The sequence below is a fragment of the Poromitra crassiceps genome (genome assembly GCF_964638095.1).
Source record: "Poromitra crassiceps genome assembly, chromosome: 4".
Taxonomy (NCBI): Eukaryota; Metazoa; Chordata; class Actinopteri; order Beryciformes; family Melamphaidae; genus Poromitra; species Poromitra crassiceps.
Window position 1 is genome coordinate 15,717,021 of NC_139626.1, and position 26,591 is coordinate 15,743,611.

The window sequence follows — 26,591 nt, forward strand, 5'->3', positions numbered from 1 at the left end:
TGGGGCTACCATAAAACAAATGTATTATGATTACTATTATACTTGTATTATTCCATCATGTGAAGACAGGAGATACTACTGATTTATAGTTTGGATTAATGTTCCAGTTTCAATAAAACTTCCAATATTTACACCTTGTATTTCTATGTTTTAGAGGCTTGTAATTTAGATCAACTTTATTTCATTGGGTTCCCCACATTCTGACTATTTGGTAATGTAGTTCAGCCACCTGGTATTTCCCTCTCCAAATATGATGATCATCAGAGTGAGCATTCTTAACTTATAGGCCACAGTACCCATCTGACCTCAAACACTATACCGTCCCAACTCCAACATCCCCTTCATCTCCAAAACTCTTGAGAGGGTGGTTGCCGCCCAAATCCAGTCCCACCTCGACTCAAACATCCTCCACGAACCATTTCAATATGGTTTCCGCCCTAATCACAGCACTGAAACAGCCCTGTTAAAAATAAATAATGACCTCCTCCGTGCAGCTGACTCTGGACTCCTCACCATCCTCATCCTCCTTGACCTCTCCACTGCTACTTGTGGCGCACCTGGCGAACATTGGAATCACTGGTGTTGCACTTTCCTGGTTTGCATCCTACCTCCCGACAGACGACAGTTAGTCCAACTAGGGAACCACTCGTCCGGGTGTTCTGCCATTTGACCCAGGGGTCAGTATTGGGTCCACTCCTATTCATCCCTTACCTCCTCCCCCTGGGTAAAATCCTCCGACACTATGGTGTCCAGTTTCACTGCTACGCCGATGATACCCAGGTCTATATCTCCACCAAACCCACTGCCGCTCTTCCTCCCACCTCCCTCACTGCCTGCCTCCAGGACATCAGGAGCTGGATGAGCAGTAACTTCCTGAAGTTAAATGCCAGTAAAACCGAGGCCCTCCTCATCGGCTCCAAAAACATCCTCTCCAAAGCTCAAAACACCACTGCCCCAAACATCATCATTGACAGCTTCCCTGTTCCCTTCTCCACCCAAGTCAAGAGCCTCCGCGTCATTCTGGACAGCACCCTTTCCTTTGCACCCCACATAAAAACATCACCCGGTCTGCTTTCTTCCACATCCGCAACATCTCCAGACTCCGCCCATCCCTGTCCCAACACAGCACCAAAGTCCTCATCCATACATTTGTTACATCCCAGATTGATTACTGCAACTCTCTGCTCTCTGGCCTACCCAACAAATTGCTCAACAGACTCCAAATGCCTGGATCATCACCCGCAGTAAATCATCTGACCACCTCACCCCTGTCCTCATTCAACTCCACTGGCTTCCCATTCACTACCGGATTGACTTCAAAAACCTTCTGCTCACTTACAAAGCCCTACACAACCTAGCACCCACCCATCTCTCTGACCTCCTCCAGGAATACACCCCTTCCCGCTCCCTACGCTCTTCCTCAGCTGGCCTCCTGACTGTCCCGCCTCCCTCGCCTCAGTACCATGGGTGCTAGGGCCTTCAGCTGCTCTGCACCCAGACTCTGGAACTCGTTGCCATCACACATCCAACAGTCTGACTCCATCACCACATTCAAATCCCACCTCAAAACCCACCTGTTCAAATTGGCCTACTACCTTTAATCATATACAGTACTCAATCTGTTATTCGCCTGCCGTGTGTATCTCCTGTCTTTTCTTATATCTACGCTCGTCGTATTTTAATGATGCTGGTGTTTGCAATGCTTGTTTTTATGTATGATATTTTAGAATGTCATGTCTCTTTTATGCACTGTACAATGACCTTGGGTGTTTTGAAAGGTGTCACCAAATAAAATATTATTATTATGTTTACAGGACTATAATTCATTATCTTTTTAGGTAAATCATTTTCTGACTATTTGGTGATGTAGGGCAGCCACCTGGTTCATACCTCAGCAAATCTGACGAGGAAAAGAGTGAGCATTCCCAAGTTATAGGCTTTTATGCCACTTATTCCCCATTCAGAATAACATACAATCATTTGACTGTTTCAGTGAAGAGGTAGTAGGCCTATGTCTAAAGAAATCTCATTTGCAATAGAACTGTACCAGATATCTCCATACAACTACTGGTCAGTGTTCAATAGCACCCTAGACAATTCAGTAATGGTATATTTTTCAGGGATTTCAGTTTTTCTGATAAATGAGAGAAAAGTGATGTCCTATGTTCCTATCACCACAAAGTACAATTTCCGCCTAAACTAAAGCTATATTTACAGGACTATAATTCATTATCTTTTTAGGTAAATCATTTTTTGACTATTTGGTGATGTAGGGCAGCCACCTGGTTCATACCTCAGCAAATCTGATGAGGAAAAGAGTGAGCATTCTCAAGTTATTGGCTTTTTTGTCACCTTTCCCCTATTCGGACTGGCCTAATTTGGCTCTTTTTCAGGGATTGGGGTAGTTCTAAAGAACAGCCAAAAAACATCTTTTCCCCCAATTTTTTTTTTGACAACAATCAATTTCATTAATGGGAGACCCTAAAGATAAGAAAAATCATTGTTGTCATTTGTTCTACCTCGGGTAGGGGTATCTCAAAATCTGAGGGCCCATTCTGCTAGACTATAAGGGAAAGGGGGTACTGAAGGCAAAATAGTTGGAGAAGCACTGGCCTAAGGCAATGGTAAAGTAAAGTGATAATCAAGTCTTACCTTTATCAGAGCCCATAAAGAGATTCTGTAAGGAAAAAATAAATTAGAATGAACTTCCCATCTAATAAAAAAGGACGATCTACATACATACTGTAGTTGTAGATTTAGGGAAGTTTCTTGCTTAGTTTATTGGAAAAATAAGAAAAAAGCTGAGAAGTCAGTCCATGGTACACTAGGTGACAGTTTTCCAGACTCACGATGGAGAGCTTCTCAGTGGTGGTGAAGCGGGACAGGATCTCTCCACGTTTGGCTGACCAGGGCTCAAAGTCTGCTCCCACCATCTCTTCCTCCTTCTCCCTCCTCTTCTTCCCCAGCTCCTGAACACAAAACAAATAAAGTCTGAATCTTTTGTAGGGATGACTATTGGGGCTTTCACAAAATATTTACACAATGAGATTTTTGACAAACTAGAAATGTGTGCATTCGCTCACATGTGCCTCCGGCAAACAAGGAAGTAAGAGGGAACCCTCTTTGTTAGCAAACGCTCGTGAGTTCTCGCTGTGGATTTACTTTCGAAAATGACCATTTCCCGTAAATTTCCCATATCATGATATCGATACAATATGTCCAGTGTGTGTGTTGAGGCTGCAAATAGCCAATATTCAGCATTTTTAATTTGTGCCATTCCCCCCCCACAAAAAAAAGATGAGAGAAAAAAAAAAGTATTCTGTGTTTCCCAGCAGATGTTTCCAGAGTGGACTGACCCCTGTAGAGGCGCTGTGGGGCAGGCCGGGTGCCTCGCTGGCAGAGGCGGCGGCGAACATGGAGAGCGGGTCCGTCCCGTCCAGCATGGAGCTGAGGGGGTCCGGCGCAGCTGAGGAGGACGAGGAGGACGAGGAAGAGGTGCTGCCTTTACGACCGCCACGCCGAGACCGTGTGTCCGTCACCTGGAGAGAGGAGGGGCAGAGCTGTTACAGGTGAAGAGAGACCATGTGTCCGTCACCTAGAGAGAGGAGGGACAGGGCTGTTACAGGGGAGAGACCATGTGTCCGTCACCTAGAGAGAGGAGGGGCAGGGCTGTTACAGGTTAAGAGAGACCATGTGTCCGTCACCTAGAGAGAGGAGGGGCAGGGCTGTTACAGGGGAGAGACCATGTGTCCGTCACCTAGAGAGAGGAGGGGCAGAGCTATTACAGTGGAAGAGAGACTGTGTGTCCGTCACCTAGAGAGAGGCGGGGCAGGGCTGTTACAGGTTAAGAGAGACCATGTGTCCGTCACCTAGATAGAGGAGGGGCAGAGCTGTTACAGGTGAAGAGAGACGATGTGTCCGTCACCTAGAGAGAGGAGGGGCAGAGCTGTTACAGTGGAAGAGAGACTGTGTGTCCGTCACCTAGAGAGAGGCGGGGCAGGGCTGTTACAGGTTAAGAGAGACCATGTGTCCGTCACCTAGATAGAGGAGGGGCAGAGCTGTTACAGGTGAAGAGAGACCATGTGTCCGTCACCTAGAGAGAGGCGGGGCAGGGCTGTTACAGGTTAAGAGAGACCATGTGTCCGTCACCTAGAGAGAGGAGGGGCAGAGCTGTTACAGGTGAAGAGAGACCATGTGTCCGTCACCTAGAGAGAGGAGGGGCAGGGCTGTTACAGGGGAAGAGAGACCATGTGTCCGTCACCTAGAGAGAGGAGGGGCAGGGCTGTTACAGGTGAAGAGAGACCATGTGTCCGTCACCTAGAGAGAGGAGGGGCAGGGCTGTTACAGGGGAAGAGAGACCATGTGTCCGTCACCTAGAGAGAGGAGGGGCAGAGCTGTTACAGAGGAAGAGAGACCATGTGTCCGTCACCTAGAGAGAGGAGGGGCAGAGCTATTACAGTGGAAGAGAGACTGTGTGTCCGTCACCTAGAGAGAGGAGGGGCAGAGCTGTTACAGGTTAAGAGAGACCATGTGTCCGTCACCTAGAGAGAGGAGGGGCAGAGCTATTACAGGTGAAGAGAGACCATGTGTCCGTCACCTAGAGAGAGGAGGGGCAGGGCTGTTACAGGGGAGAGACCATGTGTCCGTCACCTAGAGAGAGGAGGGACACAGCTGTTACAGGGGAGACCGTGTGTCTGTCACCTGGAGAGACATAGAATGGTTTTTTTATCTGCTTTTTTTTTGCGTTTAACTTTGGAGGGTGTTCACGTGAAATTTTACCAAGTAGGAAATTCGTCCTCAAATAAACAAACAAAAATATATAGGACATAGGACAGGGAGTACCGTGATGGGCTTCAGAGGATGATAGTCTCCGAACTCCACCTGCACCGCCTCAGGTCGACTCCTCTGGAGCTCTGCCTCGTACCGCCGCTGTCGGGAACGCCTGGAGGTCCGAGAGACAAACAGACTACAGTTACTATGTGTGCGTATGTTGTTGTGTCTGCAGGGAAATATGGGTGTCCAATACAAGATCTATCCATCACAGAGAATAGAATAGAATAGAAGCGTTTATTTTCCGGAAGGGGGCTTCAGTTGTAGCAGTCAGCAGAATGACACAGACAGTGAGAAAGAAAAAATCAGCACAAGTTAAACACATTAATGTGATCAATAATGACAATTATTGATAACAGTAATAGAATCTACATTAATACACAATGAATAAAACAGCATACCATCTGAATAAAGCCTAGGTGTGTGTGTGCGTGTGCGTGTGCGTGTGCGTGTGCGTGTGTGTGTGTGTCTTTTTGTAAGAAACAAACCTGAGCTAATTTAGTCACAAAATTAGTTGTTGAGTCATATCTTTGGCTCAGGTTTCTCTGACCATATTTCTATAGGTTTTGCAGGACGTCAGTCTACAAGCAGAACGTCAGATAAACGAGATCATTTGATTTAAGGCTAATGCTGCATGTGACAGATGTTATTTATCACACAGTGCAGGGAATATAAACAAGCTATATAGCTGGCATTTCACCCTGGTCGTTACAGCCTGTGTAGATGCGTCAACGTCACAGGTCACACACATTTTCACTCATGCAGATTCTTCAGATGTCTAGGATATCAGCTGTTAAGTAATGTAAGTTATTAATGAAGACGATAAAACGATTTTCATAATAAGAGATCTTACCACTGCACCGCAGCCATTTTTCCAGTCATATGACGTCTCAACACTTCCTGGTTATATCATATGCACAACTTTGAGAAACGCTTGTTTTCTATTCAAATTAGTGATTTGTTGAATGCTGAATGTTGTCATCGTTAGGACTTAAAGTGTAAATAATATATAAAAGTCTGTTATACTATAATGTTGTATTGACGGAAGCGTAAGTAGAGAAACGTTTAACTGACTGCAACATAAAAACTACGTTTCCCAGCTAGGCTACCACCAGAGCGGACTTTGTAAGAGGTCTCACTCTGACGCTCTTTACCGGTACCACAGCAAAACTGGGACTACAGTCATGACTACAGTTCATGCGAATCTGACTCTTTGAATTCAATTAAATTCAAAAAGGCTTTATTAGCATGGAAAACATACGTTTATATTGCCAAAGCAAGTGTGAAACAAAACAATAATGCACAATAATAATAATATAACACATAAACATCTCTCTCTCTCTCTCTCTCTCTCTCTCTCTCTCTCTCTCTCTCTCTCTCTCTCTCTCTCTCTCTCTCTCTCTCTCTCTCTCTCTCTCTCTCTCTCTCTCTCTCTCTCTCTCTTGTGACGACAAGTCATTATATTTCTCTCTCTCGCTCCCTCGACTTTTTTCTTCTTTTTTTTAACACAGGGGGAAAGCATGCAGGCTTCTACCTTCTCCTGCATAAAACAATATTTGGAGTGGACCAAACTAAAACCGGACAAGAAGAGACGTACATTTCTCTACCTTTGAATTATTTAGGTCAGTGTTACACATCTGTTCGATTAACGATCTTTGGCGTCACTGCGGGCGAGCCTTCTTGTTCTCAGGTGAAGATGTTAGTTAGCTAGCTGACACTGACAGTTAGCTTGAGCATGACATGACCGCTCCGCTGCCGCAGGCACCTCACCTGCCCCACAGGTACGTTCACACAGGTTTCGGTTCGCGGAGTTTATTAGAAGTGACTCATATCGGCGGCTTTGGGGTTATGGGTGTTTGTTGCCTGTGTAAGCTAACGTTAGCTAAGCACACCGGGCCGGGTGTACTCAACATGATTTCATAATATCAATCCATTTATAACGTTAGATGGTGAAGAAGGGCTTCAGAAAGAGCCTGAGGGCTACTTCCAAACCGATAACTCGTTCATCAATTCTATCCAGCTAAAACTTTGTAGTCATAATACATTAATAATAAAATAATAATACAAGAGAGAAATTATTCACAATTGGCCGAGTGTGGAATGCCAAAAATAAATGCACAACAGTTGGATGTCCACTGTCCTGAAACTGTTTATTCAATTCAACACTCCTGAAACAAAAAGCAATTAAAACTGTAGGCTAACAATTACTGTGTAAAAAAAATCCTTTCAGCAGAAATCCAGCAGACATGTCAGACAGACAGGCATGTCAGACAGACAGACAGACACACCGACCATATAGAGGACAGAGGACGAAATAAATCTTATTAGCAACAGACAGGCAGACAGGCAATCAGAGCAGATTTGGACTGCCCCAGTGCCTCTCTCTCTCTCTCTGCCCAGGGGATTAATGTATTCTTCATTCTGTCACTCTTGTTTCTCATCTAATCAGTTTATTGGAAGGTGTGTTTTAGTTACTCATAAAAGAGTACTAAACTCCAAATCCAAATCTGTGGTGAGTAACCCTTGTAGACATCTGAGGACACATTGTGTCCTTTTTTAACATTCGCATAGCAACCATTTTGAGATTTTTAGTCCCAACAGTCTGGAATTAGGCCAAAGTAATTTGGGGGGAGGGGGGGGGTCCTTTTTTTTTTTTAAAGCGATTTTCAGAAAATACCTCATCATAAAAGTGGTCCTCATTGTGAAGATTATCTTGCTGAACACGAAGTTCACTGTTTGATAAACGTTTGTTAACTAGAGACCTTAATTCATCCATTGAACCAAAACCCACTAAAATCCCGTTGACTTTTAGACTTGGGAACTGGGACTAGCATGGCTAGCTGAGTTGGCCTACAAAAATACATCATCCCTACGGTACTCTACATCACGTAGTCCACATTATTCCATGTGTATTTCAGATCAGGAAAGAGCCTGGTTAGTTGCTTTCTAGTGTGGATGGTAGATTTGGCGAACTTCCCAGCAATTTCCAAAATAAAGCTCCATACAGAGGGCAGGGTGTTGCTGCCAGGCCATATCGTGGTTACTGTCTGCTATTGCTCGACGTCCTGTATTAACCTCTCGCATTATTGATGCTATTCATTTAGGAGAACCTGAAGAAGGCTTATCTGTGTAAACCAATACTCACTTTCATGAAATGATGACCCGCTCGGATCAGGTAGCCACTTTATTTCCTTCTTGAGAGAACTTCATCCCTTTGCTGTTCCCTCTTACAGGGTTACGTCTTCAGCACCTCCCCATCACGTTTCGAACAAGTCTTGGCCCGAGGACCTGGATTTGTTATGAATTATTAATGGGAGAAGGTTTTTTTTTTGGGAGTGGTGGGGCGTAGCTCATTACCTGAGAGCTCCTGTCCCCGTTTCTCTCCAGACTGGCATGCGTGAGGTGGAGGCTGCTCTCTCCTCGTTTGACTCTGTAGGAGAGCGAGCGCTTGTGGCTTCTGGAGACGAGAGGGACGTCCCTCCATGTCAAACACCTGTCCTGTGGCTCACTTTCCCTGGCCGGAAAGGGCTGCGGGAAGCCTCCCAAACACCTCGTGGTCGTCGCCGACGATGGCACCCTCGTCAGCCGCCCGGCTACGCTACGTCGAGGAGCTCCTGTTCTACGCGGCCTGCGTTTGTAACTGCTGGGGCGTGTGTCTGTGCGTGTGCGTGTGTCTGGAAGGAAGAGTGTGTAGGCGAGGAGGTGGCATGCGGCTAGGTAGCAGCTGGAGGTGGCAGCTGTCCCGGGCCCTGCGGCTGGCGCTGCGCTGGTGCCGGCTGCGGCGGGGCGGCCGCGCCGGGGGGACCAAGTCGCGGCTGGCGGAGCTGTGGAGCTACAGCAAGCTGCTGCTCAAGTCGCTGCACTTCAACAGCCTCAGCAACTCGGACACGCTGCTGGACTGCGCCTTCGAGCCCGTCTACTGGATCGTGGACCACGTCACCCGGTGGTTCGGGGTGGTGAGTAGCATGATTCCTCAGAAGATATGCTTGTTGGTTCTGGGCAGTTTGACACCTACAGTATACTGCATGGGCTTGAAGGCTTTGTTCATCAGGTCTCCTGACTGGCTTGTGTCTGCTCTATCCGTTAGTATTGCTCACCTCACCTTGCTTAGTGTTCTCACCAAGCTGTCTACAGAGGTTGATTTCACCTCACCTTGCTTGCTTAGTGTTGGATCATTGACTCCTTTAATGCAGTTCATTTGAGAGCAGGTGAGAGGAACATTCAAACTCGGGTAACCACAAATAACGTCACAGGGTGTTAGTCCTCTTAACAAGAGAACTGTGTGGTGCGTTTTGTTAATCCGCTAATTTCACTAGCCGACTACAGGAAACCACTTCAAAACAACAAGGGATTATGGGTAGAAGGAGACCGATGTTGACATCTGATAGCCAGCAGATCCTCATGCTTGGAAAGCATAGCAGAACAAAATTAAGGCTGGATGTTCATAATGAGCTACTTCTTCATGTGTCATTAAGTCTGGATGTTCATAATGAGCTACTTCTTCATGTGTTCTTAAAGTGTAGGTAAAAACCCCAAAGTCACACACACACCCCCCCCCAACGCACACGCACACACATAGAAAGAGACAGACAGAGAGAGAGAGAGAGAGAGAGAGAGAGAGAGAGAGATCAGCACGATCAGACAGCAGATGTTGGTTTTATGGGGGGGTAAAGCTAGCAGCACCATACGTCACCTGGCTCCATGATCAGCAAAATAGCTAAATTAAATTGCAATAGCCAGGTTTCAACCAGTGGGGGGCAGTCACTATGCATATTTATAACGCAATATGTAGAATTCAAATACTTTGCACTGAAATGTCAAGATTTGGACCTGAATCCATCAACAACACTACTACAGTGAACTGTGTAATACTTTGTTTAGTAAGATAAAAACAGATGTTGATTTTCTAAATATAGATGAGCGAGCGACTGATTTAATTGAGTGACGTCCTAGGCTGTGACTTGGGGCATTTTCAGTGGTGTAACTGGGAAACTGGGCATGCTTGTCATCATTGAAATAGATCACAAGATTGTGACGTTTATGCTGCCTTCCCCTCACAGACAGACAAACTCCCAGGGTGTGTTCAAACTGTAAAACGGTGTGCACCTTTTGCTACGGTTCGTCACCAGTAACCGGATGATGTATGTTCTTTTGGGCCACAATTGGCATGACAGAAATAAAAACTAACTAACTACTAAATACCCATATACATACAATGGCTTTCAGTTTAAATAAAAACTAACTAACTACTAAATACCCATATACATACATTGGATTTCAGTTGAAAAAGGTGTTTTGAGGGTTTAGCTCTTTAATTGGTATAACACCACAGAAGAAGAGACAGATCAAGTTACAGGGAGTGTCTGGAGTCAGTTTGTTGTGACGAACCTGACCGCATGATGAACACCACAGAAGAAGAGACAGATCAGTTACAGGGAGTGTCTGGAGTCAGTTTGTTGTGACTCTAACCTGACTGACAGGTGAACAGTCTGTCCAATAAACAAGTTACTTAAGCCTCAAGACTTTTGTTTTTAAAGTCCCTGGAAACCAGAAATATTTTTTTATTATTTAGCATTTTGAGTTCATCACATCACAGGAACCTATGTTAATAAGCCACCAGCCAAATTTGCACGATGATGAACATCGCAAAGTATATAAATTTAGGTTTGACAGTCATGGCAAAAGTCATGAGAATCAATTAGATTTTAGAGTGTATTTTCTCCCGCGGACTGTGTGGGCGTGTCCCGTCTGCAGCAGGTCTCCTCTCTCTCTCTCTCTCTCTCGGAGGAGAGAGAGATTGCTCGGCGCATAGCACAGACAGAAGCCGTTTTCCCACATGCGTACTGGAAAATTACCTGTAAGTCAATATCGGACATTTCCCGGAATTTCCCTTCACACCTGGGCGCTCGCATGTGGGAATATAGCAGCGAAATTGCCTGTATGTTGGGGGGCGGGGCGGCACTGCAGAGCGGGTGGGGAGTGACGTGTCGGCAAAACTCCGATGGTGCTGGCTCGAAACTGGTGAAATGTCCGCGATGACGGGGTCGCGCTTATACCGGAAAACAACTTTCACACATGAAGGCAATAGACCACGTTCCGGTCATTTAGCGGTAAAAAGCGCATGTGGGAAAACGGCTAGAGAGGACAGACAGAGAGTGCACAGCGCTACTGTGTGTGTGTGTGTCAGTGTGTGTGTGCACGCGTGCGTGCATGCGTGTGTGTGTGATTCGATTAAATCTTATGACGTGATAAGATCATGCATTTTAGCACCGCGCGCACCGCTCTCTTGTGTCGATTTTTGGGGTTAGGGTTGAAAGTAATGTCAAATACTTTCTGAGGCACACAATTACTCACATAAGACCCTAAATTTAATAGTTAGAAGGTCTTTGTGGATTTTGGTTTCCAGGGACTTTAAGTCCTGGTTCACTTGCGATTTGGCAGTTTGAGCCTAAACAACCAAATACAAAAATGCTAAATGGTGAATTTTTTCTCCTCCTGGTTCAGACCAAAGAAAACAAGCAAACCTCTTATCTCCTCCTCTTCCCTCCTCTTCTCTCCTCTGTGTTCGTTCTCTTCTCCAGGTGTTTGTGATTCTGGTGCTGCTGCTGACCTTCTCGGCCGTGGTCATAGTCTACCTGTGCCTGCTGCCTGTGGTGCTCAGCAGCTACTCGCTGTGCTGGATCGTCTGGCACCTCAGCTGTGGTCACTGGCTCCTCCTCATGGTGCTCTTCCATTACTACAAGGCCACCACCACCTCGCCAGGACACCCGCCCAAGGTGCCCCCGCGCACTGTCTGAAAAGCCCCTTCTTTTAGATTGTCCCAAAAAGCCACTAATATCCACAAACGACCATCTTTCTCTTGCGTGTAAAAGTGACCCAGCTGTTTAGTGAGACCGTTTCAATGGCTCTGCAACCCACGTGGATATTTATCACATCAGCTGTGAACAGCACGCTAATAAGCTGACCTCCTGCTAGAAGCAGTATTTTTTGCCCCTTGCTAACGACGTCAGTGATTCCCACAGGCTGAAATCTGACTTTCTTAACAGTTCATTACTTTAAATTGTCTTTGCTCTTGATGGGGGGGGATTCATCTAAAGATAGTTAGACATTAACATCTCACCTTAAACCTTTGCTTTGTTGTTTCTTAGGACAAAGCTGAGATCCCATCAGTGTCCATCTGCAAGAAGTGTATCATTCCCAAACCGCCCAGGACACACCACTGTAGCATCTGCAACGTGTAAGATAACATCATATAATCATTCTCATGTCCAGAGTTGATAAGTAAGTCCTTCTGTGTGTGTTCCTCTTGGTTTTAGCTCGCAGTGCTAACTAATCCCTTGAAAAGAGCTTGTACTCATGGCTCTATAAATCAGTGTTAAAAAAGTATAAAGTATAATAATAACCAATAAGAATAAGAATAACCTGCTTCTACTAAGAGTTGGCATATTTTTTTAACTATTAGCTTGGCACTTAAAAACATGCTAAGCATTTAGCGTTGGGGGAAGATTTTTTTTTTGCAAAAAACAACAACAAGAGTGAATTCACAATAGCTGCCACCACATATGCGAATTAACGAAATGCAGGGGCAGCCCACCCTACTCGGCCTCTGCCACCCTGCATTTCAAAGTCTGCGCCCTCCCCCGCCACTTTTAGCCAATTGGCATGAACACACACACACACACACACACACACACACACACACACACACACACACACACGCACTTCACCTCCACGCCAAATTTCAGCCTCCTCGGGCAAAAACTGTCCCCGCTAAAGGGTGGTGAACTTTTTATGGACCGACCAACCGACAGAGTGACTTCTAGGTCGCAGCTAAAAAAAAAACGATGCTACAACTCCATCTTAACGGAAACAGTGGGTGGTAAATGCTTTAACGTAGTCTCTGTTATATTACAGGTGTATTCTGAAGATGGACCACCACTGTCGTATCCTTCTAACAAGAAACATGAACATTGAAAAGAGAATGCATCAAATTGAACTTGGATATGAAGTGTGAGTGCCGTCAGGGCTTCTCCTCTGCTCTGTACATGGTGACCTTAACATGTGTTTCCAGCCTGGCTGAATAACTGTGTGGGACATTTCAACCATCGCTATTTCTTCTCCTTCTGCCTGTACATGACGCTCGGCTGCATCTACTGCAGCATCAGCTGCAGGGGAATGTTCATAGATGCCTACAACGCTATAGAGGTGAGGCTGCATCACAGCGTCACAGCCTGTAAAGGAACAATGACTTTGGCTTTTGTTCTTTTTTGTTACTTTTTTTAAACCAAGTTTTTTCGCTCCTTTGTTTTATTTTTTTCAATTTTTTATTGATTTTGAATTTTTTTACATAACAAAGAAAGAAAAACAAAAAGCTGGGCGCCGACTTCTGAGTTGTCAAAAAGATCAATCCACAAAAGATCAGTCCTATCGAAGTCCATTGGAGTACCCTGCATGTTGTGGGAGTCCTATAGAAGTCCATTGGTCTACCCTGCATGTTGTGGGAGTCCTATAGAAGTCTATTGGACTACCCTGCATGTTGTGGGAGTCCTATAGAAGTCCATTGGTCTACCCTGCATGTTGTGGGAGTCCTATAGAAGTCTATTGGACTACCCTGCATGTTGTGGGAGTCCTATAGAAGTCCATTGGTCTACCCTGCATGTTGTGGGAGTCCTATAGAAGTCTATTGGACTACCCTGCATGTTGTGGGAGTCCTATAGAAGTCCATTGGACTACCCTGCATGTTGTGGGAGTCCTATAGAAGTCCATTGGACTACCCTGCATGTTGTGGGAGTCCTATAGAAGTCCATTGGACTACCCTGCATGTTGTGGGAGTCCTATCGAAGTCCATTGGACTACCCTGCATGTTGACAAATTTGGAAAAAGGGGTCCTCAGTGCGTTAAAGGGGTCCTGAGCAAACGTCAGTATGTGAGGAGTTGGGAGAGATCAGGACGGCAGAAGGTGAGCTCAGGTGAAACAGGAGAGAAGAAAACGATCTGTGTTTGTCTGCTCTTGTGTTTAGTTTACCTCACATCCAGGACAGCTTACCTCACAGTTGTTTGTGAGCAGGCTGGTAAACAAACATCTGGAACCTGTTTCAACACCAATTTAGTTGAAAGTGTGCAAGGCCGGCCGGCACACGATCAGATCACATTCTCCTCTCACTAGGATCCAGCGTGTTCATCTCCCCATATTGTCATTGTGCCAAAATGACTTCAGATGGCTATCGAGGAGCTGTGTGTATCAGTTACACGCTGACTGCCAGCCTCACTTCACTCCCATACAGCCTGTTTTTATATTAATAATGTAAATTAATTAATTCATTAATTAATAATCAAAAGCTAATTAATCTTGCTGTCCATCCTCTAAACTAATTGTGCTGATTGAAGTTGTCTGCCAGTTAGCACATATTCAATTAATTATCTTGTCCCTCTTGTATCAAATGGAAAGCCGGTGTTTCTCATCTCAGTGTTTCTCCTACCATTCTACAGGCCTTTGTTACTTTGTTACTTTGTTACTGCCCGCCAGGCCAACGATGCCCCCACCAGGCCAGATTCTTTTTTGCAAAAAAAACAAAATTTTCCCCCGATTTTTTTGCTGCTCTCCCCAAAATTTCAATAAACCTTTACGGCATATTATTACAATAGAGTCAAATGTATGAGTGTGTATGTGGCTTTGCTGTGTTTCATGCATATCCGTTTTCATGCACAGCTTTCAGATGATGGACAGAAAACGCACGAAATGAACGCAGAGTACAGAGAGAAGGCTCTGTCCATCTCTGTCTCTGTCTTTAACGTAGAGTATAATTGGGCCTTAAGTGTAAGCCCGTCCCGTCTGACTCTATCCTCCTGTCCCGTGCAGAGCTACTACCAGACTCCACCCCCACCCTACACCTTCAAAGAGAGGACCGCCCACAAGAGCATCATCTTCCTCTGGGTGGTGACCAGGTGAGGAAGGGGGGTCTGGGTGAGCGAGCTCATGGTCAGTGGTGGATGAAGTACCTGAAAACAATTGAGTAAAAGTACAGATATCTTACCAGAAACTGACTTTGGGATAAGTTAAAGTCATCCATTAGAATAAAGACACCAGCCACCCCGCCCATACCCTGTTCTCACTCCACCCTTCCAAAAAACGCTACCGGAGCATCAAATCACACACCACCCGTCTCAGTAACAGTTTTTTCCCCCAGGCAGTCAGGCTGCTGAACAGTTGATTTACATGCACTGCAACGCACTGTCACTTTGTTGTGCACTATTATTGTATTGTGGATTGTGTTATGTTTACACTAAGTGTACAGACATGTTTGTATCCTGTGTAGCCTACATATTTATGTAGGTCTACACCCTTTTTCTGTCTGTCTTTGTGACCATGTCCTTGTGTGTTTAAGGCTAAGGGTGCTCAGAGCATAAAGAATTTAATTGTATTCATAATCTGTATTTATACATATGACAAATAAACTTGAACTTGAACTATTACTTTGAGTCAAACTCTTAAAAGTATCTGATATTTTCTGTACTCAAGTATCAAAAGTAATTATCTTATATGAAATGTAGGGGTTGGCCTGGCCGATTATTGGGGCCAATATTCAGCTTTTCTTCTTTTTTGCATAAGGTGCAATATTTTCAATATTTGATTTTGAAGTAATCCAAAAGTAATCAGATTTGGTTACAATTGTTTTGTAATCCAAGGGATCATTACTTATTGCAAAAATTGTCATGTAATTTGTAATCAGTAACTGACTACATTTCAAAGTAATCTGACCCAACTCTGCCAATTGGTGAGTGGAAATTTCCATCACATGACGTGAAAAAAATAGGCCACACAATTATGATTATTTAAAAACATTTATTTCGGATCACATAACTTTTACAAGCAAAAGAAAAAAGCATTTATGCGATAATCAGCTTGACCCTGTGGTGGGTGTGACTTTCTGTATAACGGCGGTAATGCGATAATCGTGGCAGCCCTACACACACCACACACACAGATCAACAACACTTTGCTTAATGTTAATAATGTTAATATTTTCTATTCATATTGCAATTGGATAAACTGAAGAAAATGCATTTCAACAACGGCTCGTGTTATTCTAACTTTTGACACCAAGATTTTCATTTTTACTGCAAATGTATATCGCTTCCAAAATATTGGTTATCAGTCTCTTTGATTACGATAATCGGTATCATATCGGCCCTGAAAAAGCCATATCGGCAGATCCCTAATTAAATGTACTCAAGTATTGAAAGTAAAAGGACAAGTAAATGCTGTGAATAAAAAAGCAAGCAAAAGACATGCCTGGGCTTGAGTAGTTTTTTAGCGGTTGGCAAACAACATTAAGGCGCATTACGGCCACCAACTGGAATGGAGTGATTACCGTAACTTGCAAGCTAGGAGCACTGTTTCCACAAACCTGCCCCCCCCCCCCCCACCCAAGTGTTTTGTTTGTTTATACATTTTATATCGGTAATGTAGTGGAGTAAGAGCGAAAGTTGACAAATATAAATACTCAAGTAAAGTACAGACTGTACTGTAACAAAGTATTATTACTTTGACTTCATTACATGACACCACTGCTCGTGTGGTCCGTCCTGCAGCTCGGTGGCAGTGGCTCTGGGAGCCCTGACCCTGTGGCACGCTATCCTTATCAGCCAGGGAGTGACCAGTGTGGAGCGCCACGTCAACCGCAAGGAGACCAGACGACTCAAGGAGAAGGGGAAGGTACGTTCTCTTGCCTGAAGTTGGATCGATATATTCGCCAAAATATCTCCTCGATATTCCTGTTTTTAAACGCTTTAAAAAACATTGGATCTCGGCCAGTCAGTGTGATCCACCTCCAATACGATGGACACAGTGTAGTATGATTGATGACATATTAATGGTAGAATTGATCACTACAGGGGCGTCTGGGTAGTGTAAAGCTATAAGCTCTCGCCTACCACCGCACCGCTGGATGTATAGTTCTTGCAGACTGGGCAGCTCACATCTGGTGACAGGCTGGGCCGAGCGCCTCACCCTCCTCAGTGCTTTGCGGTCCTTGTCAGTACAGCTACCGTACCAGGTCATAAAGCAGCCCGTCAGCAGGCTCTCTATGGTGCCTCGCTAGAAGTCCCTGAGGATTTCTTTAGGCGCTTGAGGCCGTACAGGCACTGTTGGGCTTTTTTGACAACAGTGGTGGTGTGGTTGGCCCACGTCAGGTCCTGGTGGATGTTAACTCCCAGGTACCTGAAGCTGTCTGATGAAGATCTTGTCACTCGAAACGTCACTTTGACTTTTGGTGCAATAAAACTGGAGCCCTGGAGTGTGCTGGCTGTTGATGATGATGTTTCATGATGTTTCTCCAACATAGGTGTTCACAAATCCATACCACCATGGCAGCCTAAACAACTGGAAGATACTGTTTGGTGTGGAGAGGACAAGGTGAGCTGTGTTATAAACGTATATAAACATATTATACTGGAGTATTCTTATTCTCAAATACACTACTGCCGCATGCGCTGGGACGCGTCATCAGTGATGTTATCTGGGGTCGTAAGGTGTTTCGGGTCTGTCAACATCATACACCCTCGCCCAGTAGACCCAGCCGAGGCCAATTAAGACCCCGACTCGCGTCCCAGAAGCCGCTCACGGATCAGCCTTACTACTCTGTCTGCAACGTTGCCCGTGGGAGGGGTAAGCGAGAACGCCCAATCCGCTGCAATAGAGCTAGTGCTACGCCGCAGTATTGGCCCTTCGGTGCATGGAGGATCTAGGCTCTGTGGGTTACTCCCGGCCGTGCTCCTCCTTCGTCTCACCAGACCCTCCCGTGGCAAAGGCAATCCAGAGGCTGAGAGGATGCCTCAAGGACGCCTCAAGAGGGCCTGTGCGCTGCACGTCATTTACCTGCGTCGAGCACCTCGCTCTAGCCTGAAGGACCCCAGGCCGCGCCGATCTTTGCGCAGATTTTCAGGAGGCTAATCCGTAGCGTTTGTGGATTTCTCCCTCACGAGAGAGCCAAGATGGGGTGCTAATCCCATCCCGTACCGGTTGCCGTCTCTCCGGCCGTCAACTGTCTGTGAGTGAACAATCCTAACCTAAGAAATTAGTTAACACATGTTGTTTACGGTAATTAGTCTCAACAATAGGTTATAAAAGGTGTTGGCAATTAATTTTCTGTCAATCCACTAATCGTTGCAGCTGTACATGACTTTGCCAGTAAATGCAGTGATCCACAACTATGGTTGGCTTGAAATGTTGCTGTGAAATGTTGAACAAGTGTGAATACAGCAAAGTACCATCAACCCCCGTCCTGTGAGGCACACAGACCACAGGTTTGAAAACAGCCTTTGATATGTCTGATATGACTGGACTGTTTCTTTGTTGTGTTCCTCAGTCACTGTGTGACGCGGATCCTGTTGCCCTCGAGCCATCCTCCCGGCGGAGATGGCATCACGTGGGACTGCACCTTCACCAGGAGAGACCCCATGGCCGTCTGACCCCCGACCTCTAACCCTTTTATAACCCTCAACCACATCCAAAGACTTGTGTCACCGTGAGTGCAGCTGTGAAGCGGTCTGCAGGTGCAACGTTTTGCCCAAGAAACATTCTGTGTTCTTACAAATCGTGTATCAGCTGCTTTGGTATTGCCTTTCATAATTAAGTAGCTAAAAATATCACATTCAGGCTCACTGTCAACCCCAAACTGGGAAGCTTTGAACGGCTGGAATCAACTTCTCGCTCATTCTTATATTGCAGTGGGTCTCTAACTCCGCCCCCCCTGATTTCTGAATCCAAGTACCCCCTTTACCCGACTACAACATTTTGCTTAGAAAAGTGCAAGAGAAAACTATAGCATAATGATGCAATGAATGAATGATAACCCACCTTTTGAAGAATATAACATTACAAAATAAGAAAGGGAGTGAAAGAGTTGCAATTGGTGGTCCTGAGCACATTTATTGTAAAGTTTCTTTTTTTTTATGATTTATTCTTACTTTTTTCAATCCACCCCTTTCTCTCAAGTACCCCCTGTAGTACCTCTATGTACCCCTAGGGGGATGCATACCCCAGTTTAGGGACTACTATTATTGTATTTGACTCGACTAGACTGGTTTAACTCTATATGAGATGAATGAACTTCTGTGACTCTTTTTTTTATCCTGTTGCTCAGTGTGAACACATGTAAAATGGATAGTTCACATTTTTAAAGTCTAGCCCTATTTGCTACTTACCAATGATGATGATTGGTAGAGTTCTTTCTCAGCACAATCCATGCTGTTCAGACAGACGATACTGTGCTGTGGACTGATCTGTCTCTGTACAGATGATACAGTGCTGTGGACTGATCTGTCTCTGTACAGATGATACAGTGCTGTGGACTGATCTGTCTCTGTACAGACGATACAGTGCTGTGGACTGATCTGTCTCTGTACAGATGATACAGTGCTGTGGACTGATCTGTCTCTGTACAGACAATACTGTGCTGTGGACTGATCTGTCTCTGTACAGACAATACTGTGCTGTGGACTGATCTGTCTCTGTACAGACAATACTGTGCTGTGGACTGATCTGTCTCTGTACAGACGATACAGTGCTGTGGACTGATCTGTCTCTGTACAGATGATACAGTGCTGTGGACTGATCTGTCTCTGTACAGACGATACAGTGCTGTGGACTGATCTGTCTCTGTACAGACGATACTGTGCTGTGGACTGATCTGTCTCTGTACAGACAATACTGTGCTGTGGACTGATCTGTCTCTGTACAGACAATACTGTGCTGTGGACTGATCTGTCTCTGTACAGACGATACAGTGCTGCTGGTCAGCATCTGTCCCAACCTTTCTCTCCTGCTATTAAACATGTGCATTTCTGTTCTGATTGGGTCTGGAGATGTTGTGGGGCCATAAGAGGAGACAGAGCCTGTAAGTTTCCACCAACCTGAATGGTAAGATTATGGTTTTATCTGTAGCATTTACAAACATCAATATATTCTTGTCAAGTCAATTGTAATAACTTGGTTTAAGGACTAAACACGCATGGTGGACATAATTGGTGTCTCTATTTTACACTAGTCGTATTGTTGGTGCTGATGTTTCTCCACCTTTAAGACTACATTTCCCATACACCGTGTGTCTTCTTAATGTCTCAAAATGAAAGTATTAATGATTTATTAATGTTACATGTAGCTAGAGCTGTCACTTTTTCCCAAAATAAAGTTTGAACGAACTTTAATTGCCCGCAAAATGTTCGAATATATTCTAAGTTAATTGGTTAATTTAAAAAAAAAAAAAAAAAAAAAAATTGCAGGCCACCGGGCATCGGCCCGACGTGCCCGATTATGCAGTCCGCGCCTGCCGGTTACATCGTATAAATATATATAATATAATATAAAATATTAAAAGAATATAAAAACAAAATGCTCAGCTGTCCTCATGGTCCAGTCAGTCAGCTCCTCTCCGCTGCTGTGTTAGCTTGGACGCTCACAGTCACAACACTGCCTCACAAACTTGGCTGCATCCAACTCGAGACAACTTTTCTGACCCTCCTGGAGACAATCTTTCTCGGGAGAGACTAACGCGACAAATCTGGATACTTTTTCTGACATGGGATTAACATTACCAGTAAGCAGGCAATGACGATAGCTGGGTAAGTCCCGCTAGCATCGATGCAAAGTTAATTGGTTAAAAAAAAAAAAGAAAAAAAAAAGATTAATAATTCGAACAGGTCAATTACATTCGAACATGCCACCCCTCCCCCACATTCGAAGTTAAATGAAAGTGACAGCTCTACATGTAGCACCTTTTAATGCGCGATACTGATCATGTAACCGTTTCCTTATTTTGCTGAGACCGAAGCCAAGCTGTTCTAAACCTGACATGGCAGCTCATCAAGTTTTACATTTCATCTGGAAAACTACATTTCCAATATAGAATATATTTTCTTACGGTTTTGATCGACTGATAATGTAATGTAAATGATAAATGCATTTTAATTTGTTAAACAAAAACATCTTCAGCCATTTCTAATAATAGGCCATAATAACTAGGACCATATGAATGAATATATATATATATATAAACATAAATCTAATTATTGAACCTAAATGAATGTATATATATATATACATATATATATAAACGTAGATCTAATTATTGAACCTAAATGATTGAACCTATATATATATATAGGTTCAATCATTTAGGTTCAATAATCAGATCTGTTTGATTTTGATAATTAGGTCTACTTTTCTCAATTTCAGCCAAATTATGGAAAATTCTGGATTATGTTTTGCAGTTGATTCCATTTGTATCCCCAGAATCCGTGGTTCCGTCTATTTTCTGCACTGCAGAATCATATGGCCCTATTCATAGTATTCATAGTATTCGCATGATGTCACATGCATTTCCTACCAATTTGGCGCTTTACAATACACACTCGATGTACCACAGTCATTGGCTGTGTCATCTGATTTGATCACCTGTTATTTTCCTACCAAGATGGCCGTGTGGTGATGTAACAGAATACTATCAATATGTAATACTACTGCTGAGCCTCTGGCTTGTTATCCACACGTTCACCATTCTGCACGTTTACACCTGCAGTGAGAAGTGTCAAGTCATCTCTTACTGTTTGAGGATTGCGGGTTGAGAACCGCTGGTGTGAACTGCTGTTCTGGTGCCAAAGACTCTTGACTGTGGTGGAGATACTTAACCAAACCTCGAGTCACTGAGTCAGTCACTGATTGACATGTCAAGACAGACCGTGTTCCCAGTCTACCTCTGTGACTTGATTCCTGTACTCCATCTTGCTAGGGCAGTTGAGGTCGAGGCAAACAAAGAGGAGAAACTCAGTGTAGCTTGTTTACTGAATACATTTCATTGTTCGATGCTTATCAAGAAATTGCTCTGTGTCAGGGCAGGACATGAGTGGGGGCTCGGGGGCAAATTGCCTGTAAAATATCAAAAGTTGCCCTTGGAATTAGGATGATGGGAGTTTTTCAATACGCAAACCACCCACTGAGTCAGGACTAGAATCAGATTGAAATGAAATAGAAACAGTCGCTGACCCTCTCCTGGTTTAGTTTAGTTTAGTTAGTAAAATCTCCCTTGAAATGATCCAAAATGCCTTGTCACATGCATGTTTCATAAAGGCATTTTGAAGTGAATTTCCCACCCTGCTCTGTGCCTTGTTCAGTTTTTCAGCCTTTAAAATGAGGCGTTTGTCAAAAGGCGTTGTTTTACTCAAATGCAATCATGTGATAATTCCTGGATCCCCTTTTAATTTTCTGCCACCCATAATGTCACATCACTAACCGGTGAAGGATGAACCTGTCCCCTAGTTGCCATAGAGACAGATGACGTGATATAATTTTTAACCCATGGGAGCTGTGCTCGTTTGATTTCGCATTTTTGTCTTTTCTTTTTTTTAATAAAACAAATGTGTTTAATATCTTTGATCTGCATTGTTTTCATTTTCAACATGTTTAACATTATCAAACTCGGAACACTTTTCATACAATTACATACTTAAAATCAGGCTCATGTCAGTGTGCGTTCATGGGGCGTTTGTTTCATCTCCCCGTGTGCCGACTGGAGGATACTTGTCACATTAACATTTACCCAGTCGGACAGTCCCACCTCAACTCTAACCAACTGGTGCACCCGAGTGACATCAATCAAACACACCAGCTATTCTTAAGACATATTTGCTGCAGCTATTCAAAAATGTATTAATTTATTACAAAAAAGTCACTTGCATGTCATGTCACACTGTCATGTTTCATTTATTTATTTTAATGTGAGAAACATACTGTACTGTACTGTAGATTGCACAATTATTTTAAACGTCTCTTTAGTCTTTACTAATTGTAATAATAATAACCTTAACTTATATAGCACTTTTCAAAACAGGGCTTTAAAATAAAATCATGCACCAGGGTATATGCAGGAATCCTGAAGTTATATTCAATACCTTTTAAGAGCATGTCAGGTTGAGAACAGCTTGCCTTAGGGCTCAGCAAAATAAGGAAACGGTTACATGATGGAAATCAAATCCACCCACTACAAAACCTTCTGCAGCCTGACCTGACCAGTAGCCCACATTAAAAGGTGCTACATGTAACATTTAACATCAATAAATCATTAATACTTTCATTTTGAGACATTAAGGAGACAAGTTTATCTCTCTCATCTCTCGTCATATGGGAAATGTACTCTTTTTTTTGTTTGTGAGACAAAAAAAGAAGAGACATCAGTCCACAGCACAGTATCGTCTACAGAGACAGATCAGTCCACAGCACAGTATCGTCTGTACAGAGACAGATCAGTCCACAGCACAGTATCGTCTACAGAGACAGATCAGTCCACAGCACAGTATCGTCTACAGAGACAGATCAGTCCACAGCACAGTATCGTCTGGACAGAGACAGATCAGTCCACAGCACTGTATCGTCTACAGAGACAGATCAGTCCACAGCACTGTATCGTCTACAGAGACAGATCAGTCCACAGCACTGTATCGTCTACAGAGACAGATCAGTCCACAGCACTGTATCGTCTACAGAGACAGATCAGTCCACAGCACTGTATCGTCTGTACAGAGACAGATCAGTCCACAGCACTGTATCGTCTACAGAGACAGATCAGTCCACAGCACTGTATCGTCTGTACAGAGACAGATCAGTCCACAGCACAGTATCGTCTGTACAGAGACAGATCAGTCCACAGCACAGTATCGTCTGTACAGAGACAGATCAGTCCACAGCACTGTATTGTCTACAGAGACAGATCAGTCCACAGCACTGTATTGTCTACAGAGACAGATCAGTCCACAGCACAGTATCGTCTGTACAGAGACAGATCAGTCCACAGCACTGTATTGTCTACAGAGACAGATCAGTCCACAGCACTGTATCGTCTACAGAGACAGATCAGTCCACAGCACTGTATTGTCTACAGAGACAGATCAGTCCACAGCACAGTATCGTCTACAGAGACAGATCAGTCCACAGCACAGTATCGTCTACAGAGACAGATCAGTCCACAGCACAGTATCGTCTGTACAGAGACAGATCAGTCCACAGCACAGTATCGTCTACAGAGACAGATCAGTCCACAGCACAGTATCGTCTGTACAGAGACAGATCAGTCCACAGCACAGTATCGTCTGTACAGAGACAGATCAGTCCACAGCACAGTATCGTCTACAGAGACAGATCAGTCCACAGCACAGTATCGTCTGTACAGAGACAGATCAGTCCACAGCACAGTATCGTCTGTACAGAGACAGATCAGTCCACAGCACTGCAGAGTAATCACACTCTTTTTTTATCACTCCCTTAAAGTGTGAAGAGAAAGTGGAACTGCAGAGGATTGGAGGAGTTAGTGGTTATCTCCTCATTTCTCTGGACGTTAAAGGGATAGTTCACTTTTTTCAGTCAACTGCTAGCACGAGGGATATCCATCCAATAAGTGAAGCCTAAAAACGGCGGAGCTCAACTTATAAAACCTGTAGATTTCTACAAATCGTACGTTTCTGCTACTGGTTAAAGTCCAGTGTGAGACAGAGTCCTCTACGTCCTGTCCGCTCCCTTAGACACGGCATTACCCACAGTCCCATGTGTTCAGGTTGGGGCGGGGCTACAAAGAGGTGCTAGGCTCCTACTTCCTCCGTCTCTCCCTCCATCCAGGGGTGGGACAGGATCTGCTCCAGGGTGGGCCGGTCCTCTGGCCGGTAGGACAGACACCAGCGAATCAGGGACTGGCATTCTGTAGAGAGGCGGCAGGTGAATCTGGGCGTTGCCGTGACGATCTCCTCGTCGCGTCGGAAGGGGATGTCCCCACAGACCATGTCAAACAGCAGCACGCCCACAGACCATATGGTGAGCGAGCACGCCGTGTACGAGCCCAACTCCACCCACTCGGGAGGACTGTACACCCGTGTGCCATCGTACTCGTGGTACAGAGAGTCTTTGAGCGGTGCTGCGGCGCCGAAGTCGATGATCTTGAGGTGGAGCGTCTCCAGGTCCACCAGGATGTTCTCGTCCTTCAGGTCTCTGTGGACCACAGACTCAGCCTGCAAGAAGCACAGAGCTGAGAGGATCTGATGCAGGAAGCTCTGGGCCAGCCCCTCGCTCAACACTCCTCTCTGGGTGATGAAGTCGAACAGATCCTGGCTCTGTGGCGGGCGCTCCAGCACTAGCATGAAGCCCCGCCCACTGTCCTGGAACCAGTCCAGCAGCCTGACCACGCCTCCGTGACCCCCAGCTACGCCCCCGGGCCCCCGGGCCTCCGACAGCTGCGCTAGTACCACCACCTCCATGGGAACCAGACTCGCCTCACCGGGCAGGACGCCCCATCGCCGAATGCGGTCAGTGTTAAGCTGTTTGATTGCGACCTGTAGGCCGTCAGACAGTCTGTATCCAGAAAACACCCAGCCAAATCCACCCTCGCCCAGCAGAGGGCCACACCAATACAGACTGGAGAACGGCTCCTTCAAGGTTTTCCTGACGGCTCGTGTCTGCTCGCTGCTCAGCTCCATGTTTCGACACACACAGCTTGGTTCACTGCTTCCAGCTGAGATAATCCATTTTGTTCTGACACTCGTATGAAATCCCACTCTACTCCACTTCTTCTTTGATCTTCTAAAAGCCTTGTGCTGTTGTTTTCCTGTCTGTTTTCCTCTGAGTGCTTCATTTACATTCAATTCCAGAGAAGCATCAAATCAAAACAAAACAAATCTGTCAAATCTTCAACTTTTCTCTTTAAAACTAGAAGTTGATTCTTAGTAAAGCCTTCATACTGTATGTAGCTCATGTAGTCGTCTCTCTGTCTGACTCAACCCAGTGATGTCTCTCGAGCATTTACTCCAGGAATTTTGATGTCACTCAAGCATTGTGATGTCATCAGTGATGTCACTCGAGCAATTGTGATGTCATCTGTGATGTCACTCGAGCAATTGTGATGTCATCTGAAGTCAACCAATAGAATGTGTAAGTTTCCACTAGATGTCCCCCCGGATTCTCCCCTTATGCTTCACATGGAGGGATCTATAGACTTCGGGGGGAAGGGGGGGTTAGCTTGTGGGGAGAGAGATCAGGGGGTCCGGTGTCTTGTCCACTCTGGCAATTGTGATGTAATCAGTGATATCATCTGAAGTCAATCAGTACTGGCCCATTTTTGGATGAACTATTGCTGGACAGGCCACTTAAAAAAAGGGCAGGTGCTACAGTATTTACACCCGGGTGTAAATAGACAATGTGGCTATTTACACCCTGTTGTAAATATGCGGCTATTTACACCCCAATTCACAGGGTCTAAAATTGATTTTGCAAATGGGGGGGGGGGGGATGCTTCACGTGGAGGGATTTATAGACTCCGGGGGGGGGGGGGGGGAGAGGATCAGGGTGTCCAGTGTCTTGTCCTTGTTTTGTCAGTGTGCAGCATTGACCTAAATGTGAACCAACTGGGCGTGACGTCACCCATTGTTGGTTTATTAAAAAAAGAAGGGATCACTACCTGGGTAAAACGTCTTGTAGGGTAGACGATGACGTCATACCCGGAAGAGTCATAGCGGGGCATAATTGTTTCTAGTAACTGCAGTCTAGCAGTAGCCAGCCGTAGCTCCGTCACTGGTAGCCTTCACAATTGTAAACAGTGCAGTACACGCACCAGAACCGATACTTCCGGCGGCGGCGCTGTGGAGCAGGCTGTGTCTGAGCTAAAAACTTTGGCACTTCCATGTGAATAATGGCTCGGTATTAGAAACTACGGAAGATTTTTGAGTAC

At 44.9% G+C, this 26,591-nt stretch overlaps 2 protein-coding genes and 1 pseudogene across 3 annotated transcripts in view; 1 reads left to right on the plus strand and 2 right to left on the minus strand.

Moving 5' to 3' along the window:
* vps35l (VPS35 endosomal protein sorting factor like) overlaps positions 1-5,723 on the minus strand; it is a 31,484-nt gene extending 25,761 nt beyond the window's left edge. Inside the window, exons 1-5 of the mRNA XM_083634862.1 lie at positions 5,684-5,723; positions 4,843-4,942; positions 3,357-3,539; positions 2,850-2,969; positions 2,653-2,677 (exon numbers count right to left, since the gene is read on the minus strand). Of these exons, the coding sequence (XP_083490988.1) occupies positions 2,653-2,677; positions 2,850-2,969; positions 3,357-3,539; positions 4,843-4,942; positions 5,684-5,712 (457 nt within the window). The 5' untranslated portion in view covers positions 5,713-5,723. The remainder of the gene's footprint in view (positions 1-2,652; positions 2,678-2,849; positions 2,970-3,356; positions 3,540-4,842; positions 4,943-5,683) is intronic.
* A 776-nt stretch (positions 5,724-6,499) lies between these two features.
* Positions 6,500-19,144, plus strand: LOC310774595 (palmitoyltransferase ZDHHC16B-like). Its single transcript, XM_083634684.1, has 10 exons — positions 6,500-6,611; positions 8,516-8,786; positions 11,412-11,606; positions 11,979-12,067; positions 12,745-12,773; positions 12,902-13,035; positions 14,690-14,775; positions 16,423-16,546; positions 17,175-17,245; positions 18,198-19,144. The coding sequence occupies exons 1-10, from the start codon at positions 6,571-6,573 to the stop codon at positions 18,298-18,300; spliced, it is 1,143 nt and encodes a 380-aa protein (XP_083490810.1). The 5' UTR covers positions 6,500-6,570; the 3' UTR covers positions 18,301-19,144.
* Positions 19,145-24,456: 5,312 nt separating this feature from the next.
* LOC310776160 (serine/threonine-protein kinase pim-2 pseudogene) lies at positions 24,457-25,514 on the minus strand (annotated as a pseudogene). Its single transcript has one exon. The product of its transcript is annotated as a serine/threonine-protein kinase pim-2 pseudogene (transcript).
* Positions 25,515-26,591: the final 1,077 nt, after the last annotated feature.